General features: G+C 50.3%; 1 protein-coding gene across 1 annotated transcript; it reads right to left on the reverse strand.

Annotated features, from left to right (window-relative positions):
* Positions 1 to 7,641: 7,641 nt before the first annotated feature.
* Positions 7,642 to 9,130, reverse strand: SFN (stratifin). The gene has a single exon (XM_015409434.1). It carries the CDS (start codon positions 9,016 to 9,018, stop codon positions 8,278 to 8,280), a length of 741 nt encoding a protein of 246 aa, XP_015264920.1. The 5' UTR covers positions 9,019 to 9,130; the 3' UTR covers positions 7,642 to 8,277.
* Between the last annotated feature and the right edge of the window lie 344 nt (positions 9,131 to 9,474).

Here is a 9,474-nt window from a genome sequence, read left to right on the forward strand (position 1 = left end):
GCAAGAAGCAGCCAGGTAAGTTGCAGAGCCCCCCCCGTAGCTAGCAATCCAAAACAGTCCAGTGGCGCCTGAGCGGTGGGTGTTGCCTTCTGACACACTTCCGGTGAGCTCCTGCACCTCTTTTTCTACGAAATGACCCCTGGTTCTAGCATAAGAGGATACTTGGCTTGATACTTCCCAATACTCTGGCAGCCATTTTGTCATGTATAACTAATATTCAATTTTCCTCTGCACAATTTTGTTTCTTTTTCTTCACGTCATAGGCTTGCCAACTTCTAAAAAAGTCCCTGCAGTTGTGACTTTCAACAGCAGTTTGATTTGCAAGAATTTGCAGATGACCCTGCTGTAGTGCCATATATTGTGTGCAAAGCTTTGGGTTCTAATTTCTGCATATCAAACCTTTGTGAAAGGGACAAGAGAAGACTAGGACTAGATTTTAGAGTGGACCCCCCCTTTAGCCCACAGGAAGGGAAAGGGGGGGAGTGGTAGCTACAGCACTGCCCCCCCCCCCCAAAAAAAAGCAGGGGGAAAAGGCAGTAAGGGAGCTTGTGAAATAACTGCGAGTGGGAAGATGACCAGAGCAAAGGCAGGTATCACCAGCCCACTAACCCACCTGATCTTCTTGCAGCTGCCTGGGCCTCCCTTCCACCTCTTGGCACACCCGAGCTCTGTTTTCCTGGCTTAGACGAGTTTGTAGCCCTAGGAAGCATGACTCGCTTCTGCTACAATTATTGGTCAAGTTGAAACTAGTGAGAAACCCCAGCACAGCTGAGATCGCTGAGCTCCACCCAATTTTAGGGAGAAAGTAAATGGGAAGGGGGCCAGTTCAGGAATGGTTCAGCTTCCCCATTCCCAGAGGAACACAGAGAAGGGTGTGTGGTTTAGAATATTCCAAATTCTTTGATGTAGGCTTCCTTCTGACTGGAAAGGTTACAGTTTTTGCTTGGAATCGCATTAATTTCTGGCCCACCCTTTTGCATGATGCATCTTCAAGTCTATCAGAACAGGGCACATTCGCAGGGTTGCCAGCTCCTTTCCTGGCACAGGCTCTTGTGCTTTTGACAGCTTGTATGGCTGGAAGGCATTCATCAAGTGTAGCTTTTCTCCCCATTGCTCACTGCACTTTGCAGAATTTCTTCCTGTCCTGCAGCTCTTCAAGGCACAGGAGCTGGCCAACAAGAGGTGTTAAAACTGTCAAGTCGGAAGAAGTCTTAGCTGATAAATCATAGATGCTCAATTGATTCATTAATTAACCACACTTAAAAAAAACAAAATCCATTCCCACAGTTGAGACCCAGTGCCTCTCAATATTTGCATCATCCCTAGTGGCTTCTCCCCAGCAGGTATTCAGAGGAATTCTCCTTCTGTGCATGGTGGCTCAGTTGATAACAGAGGTATTCTGCTTTTGCACAAGGAAGATTCATTGCTAATTATCGTGGATAATAGAGATCACTCAAAGACTCCCAACAACAGCCAGCCAAAAAATGAGACCGAGATGCGTCCTCAGCATACTAGGCAGAAAGAAAATGTGGGTAGGGGGTTGCAATTTTTATCCGCTTATAAAAGCATCCAGTGGCAAGTGGGAGGATGTTGACTATCTTCAAATACACTCTGGATTTTTTTTATTATTCCCCTACCTGAGTGTACCAGCAAGCAATTATTTTTTAAAAAATAATAATAAATAACAGCAACTTGCCACATAAAACAAAGTGCTATGGAGTAGGGAAGTATGGAGTATAGCTTTGGAAAAAGTGCAGAAAAGGGCAACTTGAATGATAAAAGGGTTGGAACACTTTCCCTATGAGGAAAGGTTAAGGTGCTTAGGGCTCTTTAGCTTGGAGAAATGACAACTGAGGGGTGACATGGTAGAGGTTTATAAGATTATGCATGGGAAAGAGCAGGTAGAGAAAGAGGTACTTTTCTCCCTTTCTCACAATACAAGAACTCGTGGGCACTCCATGAAATTGCCGAGTGGTCGGGTTAGAATGGATAAAAGGAAGTACTTCTTCACCCAAAGAGTGATTAACATTTGGAATTCACTGCCACAGGAAGTGGCGGCGGCTACAGGCATGGACGGCTTCAAAAGGGAATTAGATAAGCATATGGCGCAGAGGTCCATCAGTGGCTATTAGCCACAAGGTATAGATAGGGACTCTGGGACAAGTGATGCTTGGGGGGGGGGTCAACAGTGGGAGGGCTTCTAACGTCCTGGCCCCACTGGTGGACCCCCTGATGGCACTGGTATTTCTGGCCACTGTGTGTTGGACTGGATGGGCCTTTGGCCTGATCCAACATTGGCATCTCTTATGTTCTTATGTTCTTATGGAGTAGCAGTAGGGAAATGGTCCGGCTTCTCTATTTCTTCATTCCAGGCAGCTGTCAAAGGCAGGAAAAAAGCTGGCAATACCAGTTCTAAGTTGTTGCCTTTGGATGCTTTGAAAAACTTTGCTTCTGCTTGAGAGCCAAGGTGGAGCAAATACTCCATGTGGAAGCAGCCCAGTTAAGCAGAGGGAGAGGAACTAACTCTCCTGTAGTGACTTGCCTGCCTTTAAAAGTAACTGGAGTTATTGTTGAAGCACAGTTTTCTCTGGGAGAAGGGAAAGAATAGGCCACACAACAAAAAGAATATTAAAAAATTAACCCGTTAAATGGGATGGCTAAATGCTCAATGTCTCCTGCTACAAATCAGTCCTGCTACAAATCATCTGCTTGTGTTCAGACTACCACCAAGGTCTTCTGAAAGAAAGCTGCCTGATACCAAGTCAACATGATTAGTCCATCTGCCTCCAGTCTTGTCTACTCTGACTGAGGAAATTTCTCCAAGGGTCTTTGGCAGATGTGAAGGTCTTCCCCCAACACCACATCACTGAGATCTCTTAACTGGAGCAACCAGGGACTTATGCAAACACATGACACTGCCTTATACTGTCTCAGTACATTGCTCCAACAGGGTCAGTATTGTCTACTCTGATTTGCAGCAGCTCTTCAGGTTCTTTCACCTGATCCTTTTAACCAATGATTGAACCTGGGACCTTCTGCATGTAACACAGGTGCTCTACTACTGAGTTTAGGCCCCTTCCTGCAATTTCATATAGCAGTTGTGTGCACAGAAGGCCATCAAAAAACAAAAAAACCCCCCAAGAGGTTGGGAAATCAGAGCACAGGTCCCATCTTTGTGAGCTGCCTGAGGACAAAAGCTGGTGGTTCTCAGCCTGTGATCCACAGCTGAAAGACGCTGAATAACAAGGACCTACTTTATTGGGTTGTGGGGCTAATGATGACATAAGGAACAGCGGTTACTGTCTCACCCAGAGCCTTCAGGATCATATTTAAATGAGCGAGTTAGCAGTTGGTTGGTGCCTTCTGCAGGTCAAGACTCTTAAGGGAGTTCCTTTAGACCCTCCACAAACAGGATTCCTATCACTTCAGAGGAAAAAGTGCGGGAAAGTATGGACCCACCCTGGGGGCAGAGCCAGGCAGATAAAGGCTTTGGCCGTCTGGGGAAGCTTTTAGTCTCAGCCTGGTCTTGACCTTTGCCTGAGCTTGAACAGCAGCTTCAAGGGGTGCATACAGGTGGGACTCCTACTACCAACACTCAGTGGTCAGTCCAGGCGTGGTGGACAGCCAGGAGTAGGGCTGCCAAGTGGGGGCGGGGGGCGCGTAAACCCCCGCTTTGGAGGCCCGATTTCCGCTGCAGCGGAATCGGGCCCCGGGGGGAACCCCGCCCCCCCAAGCGCAGCGTGGCTGCATCACAGGAAGTGACACAACCACGTAGATCACGTTGGGGGCGTGGCCCCAATCGTCGGAGGGAAAACTCTATGGTTTTCCCTTCAACGATTGGGGCCATGCCCCAACATGCTCTACGTCGTCCGTCACTTCCTGTGACGTTCTGGCGGTGCGCACGTGCGCGTCCATCAATAGCTCCCGGACCCTGGTGCCGCTCCCCCTCCGGTGAGTCCGAGTGACTTAGCAACCTTAGCCAGGAGGGTTAGCAGTATTGGTGACCAATCCTGAGGCGGGCTGGAGTTTCTATCCAACGACAGGAGGGGGAAAGCAAATCCTGGCCTGCAGCCACCCACTATAGAGGTAGAGAGGGTGTGTGTAGGGAACAGAGGAATTGCAGTTTACTCGTGCTCAGGGCTTTTTGTGGTAGAAAAAGCCCAGCAGGAACTCATTAGCATTACAGGTCACACCCAACAGCAGAAACTCATTAGCATATTAGGCCACACCCAATGCCTTCCCTTGGTGGCCCATGGCTGTGGGAAACCCGGACAAGCCGGCCCTTGAACAGGCAGGGGAAGGCGTGGGGGGGCATTTAAATGTCTCCCCGATCCTTCCAGGGCCCCCCTGGGCCCCCCTCCTCAGAGTCGCTCGGGGGGGGGGTCGCTCTCCAGACCTTCCCTCTGTGGCCACGCAAGCAGAGGTTTTAGCAGTAATGGGCGTGGCCAACTCTGAAGCCAGCCGGAACTCCGTTCCTGTGCGTTCCTGCCCCAAAATAGCCCTGCTTGTGTTTATTTTCTGCCCGGGTTGAGTTGATGTGCCTGTGTTTATTTTCTGTGCCTAACTTGTACATAGTTTAAATAAATCTTCTTTTTGAAATTATAAAGCCTGGTAGTGCCTTGACCACATAGTCCTCCCTGCTCAGCATGTTACCAGAGGCAAAGGGAGGCTAGGGAACTCAAACGAGCCCAGATCAGAGGGGTTGCCAACTCTCCAGGGGGCACCCAAAGATTGAGATATCCACTTTCCCAGGTTGGAAAATCAGCCAGAGGGGTCTCACTGTCCCTCTAAGAAGGCGGTGTCTATTCAGTGAGTGGTGGCAGCAACAGAGGAAGGAAATAACCCCACCAGGCAGGGTGGGCAGGCAAAAACAGGGGCTTGCGAGCCACAGAACGGCTGCTCAATCTCCCAGGGCTGAGGGTGGGTCCCCGTTTCGCCACAAAAGGTATCAACACCCTCAGAAACTACCCATGATGTCCCTGGCTCCATTAATGCTCTATTTATACTAAATTAAATTCCATCTCTGTTAGTGCACTTGAGTCAGCAGCTATATACCCTTGTGAAGAAACCTCTGCTTGCTTTCCCTGGGCAATTAGCCTCATTCAATAAGTGCGCCTGCATCTCTAATATCCTCAAGCGGTGGTGGAATCAGCTGCTCCAACAACCACCTTCTGAATGAGCATGTGACTGTTTGACATTTATGAGATAGCTCCTAGAAGCACATACCAGTTAGCCTGTTTGTTTTGGTGTCAGAAATTCAGGGACACCCTTGGGCAGTGGACATTAGGGACTGTGAAAGGCAGCCTGAGCAGGAGATGAACAGATCTGAGCCACAGAGCATGGGATGTCTCCGTGTCGATAGCACTATGATTGGCTCCAATTTATTTCCAATGGACTTGCCCAGGAGAATCCTTCAAGGGAGAGCTACTGTGGCGTAGTAGTTGGCAAGGATCAGAGCAACCTGGGTTCAAATCTGTCCTCATCCATGAAGCTCGGGGAGGGGGTGGGTGGGAGAGGCCTTGGGCCATCTTTTATTAGTGCACTGGGCCAGTTACTCTCTCTTAACCTCCCTCACAGGGCACCTTGGGCACCTAGGGTAGGCAGGAAATGTAAGAAACACAGAGACCCTCATGGTATAAACCTCAGAGCCCCACGCCTTAGTAGGAATCAATGGTCGTTTGAAAGGATTTAAGGAAATTTGGGGAAATTGCAGTGGGTGTGACTTTAATGATTCCCTAGATTCCCGATCCTGAAAGGTAGGGAGGAGAGTGAAATCTTATGCAACCAGAAAAGCCTGCGAGCACAGCACTTTTTAGTATCCAGAGCATTCAGCAATCCTTGCCTAGAAGTCTAACACATACACTTCACTTTATGCTGTTGCATTTTGGTGGGGGAGGAAAATCTGGAGTATTTGGAATGTGTGTGGGGGGAAATGGGAATGGGGAAGAGAATTGTCATGCAGCAGTGAAGAGGCCTGGTGCTCACGGGGGTGACGCTGCCCCACTGCTCCTTCCTGCACAGCCTGTTAGCATGAGGTGCCTCAGACCATGTCTCTTTGTGACAGCACCGCCCCCGTTTATGGAGAACCTCTGTGGAAAAGCTGCAATGTGGATTCCTCCTGCATGGCCCTGGCTTCTTGAGCAGCGTGGTGGAAAGAATGGCACAGGAGTAGCTCCCTCCACCCCCAACGTGATAACATTAGAATTACGGTGCCAGGAGGAAAAGTTCTGACAGCTTCCAGGCCCGGTCACACCTTTGCCAGTTTCACCTTTATTAGAAACTGCAAGTGTGGTTTCAAGGGGGTTGTTTAAGGCAAGAGTGAAGACTCGCAAACCATCTTTTCCTTCTTAACAAAACAATTACAGCCTCAAGAGGCCGGGACAATCTATTGGGACAATCTATTGATAATCTAACCCCCAGCGGTGAATTGGCCCATTAAAACGCCAGGTTGAGCGGTTCCGACACACAGGCAGCACCACAGGGGCCTATGGCAACGTCATAAGCTCACCTGTCACCTTCCCTTGCAGTGCTGCCTGTTGGTATCGGAGGGGCAGCTCGATGCCTGCTATTCTCCTTGGCAGTGGCCGACTGGGAAATTTCCTGTCAGTGAAAAGAGGCCACTTTACCTCTTTAACTGCCCCCACCCCCAGTAATGGCATTTCCTGGTGCTGAAAGCCTGGAGTTACATTTTGAGGGAAATGATTTGCAAAAGAGGACCATGGGCATGGGGGGGTGGGGTGGGGTAGCTTCTTAAAGGCTCCTCCGCAGAGAAGGCCACTATCGGTGGAGAAGCGCCTCTGAAAGGCTGCTTGTCCTCTGTCACATAAGAGGAATGGGTGTGTGCCTGGTCAGTTCTTACCTTTGTTCTTACCCAGCAGGCAGGTCCGATAGGCCAAGAGCAGATTCTCTTGGACAAGACACTCCAGTCTTCTGCAGCGTGATGTTTATGGGGGAAGGACTGGATCCCATTAGCTTTTCCACTCAGTGTCACCTGGTTTCCATCCCAACCCCAGAGCCCGTTTTGCATGCCTTTGTCCCTTGTGGGTCCCACAGTTCCCAGCACAGCCACCCCAGTGGTCAAAAGGCTCCCCCTCCTTTCTCTTTTGGTTCTGGAAAAGCAATTAGGAGCCAGCCCCAATGTTCCTGGAGCCAGAGGGTCAGAAAGCCCCTGAGTTCAATAGCCGATTGGTGGCTTCCTCTCTGCCTGTTCAGCGAGAGAGACATGCTGGCGACACAGAGGAAAGGAGTGCCCATTCTCCTGAGCAAGCAGCATCCTCCCCCCTTTCCCACCCAGATCAAAGCCATTCCAGTCACTGACAGCCTCTCCCCGCGGAGCTTCTGCTGCTCCACCCCTCCCCTTTCCCTTTCCCAGAGAAGGCCCAGTCATGTTTTCACGTTGCCCTGTTTTTTGCTTCAGGCGTAACCTTTCCCCTTGAAGCTCTCGGGAGCACCTTGGATTTCAGAAGAGCTGAAAGAGCTGCCTTGCGTGCATCGACCTGCTTTCTGTAGTCTTTGCGGAGACTTGTGAGTTTCAGGATTCTCCTCTTCCCATCCTGCAGTGCTGCCAGAGAGCAGGAGCTGCAGGATGCAAACTATTCCAACGTTTGGAAAAACTAGAAACCAAAACTACAAAAAAAGGCAGGCATGAAAATGAACTTTTATTGGGGAAGAACACGGTAGCAAATCACCATGAACAACAAGAGGCCCTCTTGAGATCGCTAGTCCTAACCCACTCCGAAGAGCCCCTCCAAGGCCCACCACCCATTTTCCTACGATAGTAAGAAACCGCCCCCTGCAGAATAAGAAAGAAGCAAAGGGTCACTCTTGCTTAACTCTGCCCAGCTGCTTTTCGAGATCTTAGCAATTTCAAACAATTTTACATTTCCTGCGATTTTACTTCCCCCCCCCCCAAAAAAAATTAAAGACACAAACAAGTGCAGTCCTCCACGACAGGCCAAGAAGACTTTTGTGTTAAGCATGTGCTGAACGAGAAATAAGGAACTGTACTAAGCTAGAAGTGTTCCGTTGCGGTAGAGGTCACATACCGGGAAGACCAGGGCACAGTGATGCCCCCCAAGCTGCCACATGAGGAGAAGGGAGGGGGTAAGGTAAGCACTTGAATCCCATGCAATTTAATCAGTCCCCTTGTGTTGCTGAAATCCAGCTGGAGCTTCCAGAAGTTGGAGCTGCCTTCTTATAAAAATAGAATGGGTTTGGAGAATGGGGAAAAAAAGAGGGGCAGACAGGGAGTTACCGTCGTTCAGTGGTCTGCAAAGTTCAGTTTCTGGGCTCTTCGCTGGCTTCTCCCCCTTCTTCTCCTGCACACTCTGCTGTCCATAGTGTCAGGTTGTCCCTGAGAAGCTGCATGATGAGGGTGCTGTCCTTGTAGGAGTCTTCGCTGAGCGTGTGGAGGTCCCCCATGGCCTCATCGAAGGTGGTCTTGGCTAGCTTGATGGCCTCTTCTGGGGCGTTGGCGATCTCATAGTGGAAAACTGAGAAGTTGAGGGCGAGACCTAGGCGGATGGGGTTGGTGGGCTGCATCTCCTTCTTGCTGATGTCCATGGCCTCTTGGTACGCTTTCCGGGCATTGTCAATGATCTGCTTGCGGTCGTCCCCGGTAGCCACCTCGGCCAGATAACGGAAATAGTCGCCTTTCATCTTCAGGTAGAAGACCTTGCTCTCCGGGTCGCTCGCTTTCTTGATGAGGTGCTTGTCCAGGAGACCTAACACAACGTTGCAGACGTTCTTCAGTTCACTTTCAATCTTCTCCCGGTACTCATTGACCAGCTGTGCTTTGTCATCCCCTTCCTCGGTCTTGTGCTCGATGCTGGAAACGACCCTCCAGGCGGACCTCTGGCAGCCGACCACATTCTTGTAGGCGACGGAGAGGAGGTTGCGTTCCTCATTGGAGAGCTCGGCTCCATCCTCCACCACTGCTTTCATGAAGTCGGCCATGTCCTCATAACGCTCGGCCTGTTCGGCCAGCTTAGCTTTCTGGACTTGGTGGTTCCTTGCCATTTTGGGGGGGGAGCAGCAGCAGACGGGAGAGCTGACGGGGCAAGGAGGCCGGCTATGAGAAGGATCAGGCAGCTGCTCCAAGAGCCGTCAGAGTCTCTGCTGAGTTCAGCTCTTGGGATCGGCTTTTGGCTTGGCGTCTCAGCCTGGAGCGAGAACAAGGCGTGGCAAAGAAGCTCTTGGTGAACCCTCCCCCCACTTCCTTTCATTCAGCCTCTCCTTAAAAGGAAAGTTACAGTGATTCACCTTGGAGCAAGAGAGGGAACTGAATACTTACCTGCTAAGGATGCAGAAACACAGCCTGCTTGGAGACTTTTTGGGCAAGAGGTCACCACCACCAGCCCTAGCACAGGCTCCAATAGAAAAGATGGCCCACAAGGGAAGGAGCACAAGTTTCAATTCCCCTCCAGGGGGCAGTGTTCATACATCCGTCCTCTCCCACTACGGGTCCTGCTGTTA

Source organism: Gekko japonicus, unplaced genomic scaffold (genome assembly GCF_001447785.1).
Source record: "Gekko japonicus isolate JY-2015 unplaced genomic scaffold, Gekko_japonicus_V1.1 scaffold800, whole genome shotgun sequence".
Lineage (NCBI taxonomy): Eukaryota > Metazoa > Chordata > Lepidosauria > Squamata > Gekkonidae > Gekko > Gekko japonicus.

Bases quoted from the DNA above. Each gene is read 5' to 3' on its own strand.
- SFN (XM_015409434.1), bottom strand. From the start codon at position 9,018: ATGGCAAGGAACCACCAAGTCCAGAAAGCTAAGCTGGCCGAACAGGCC.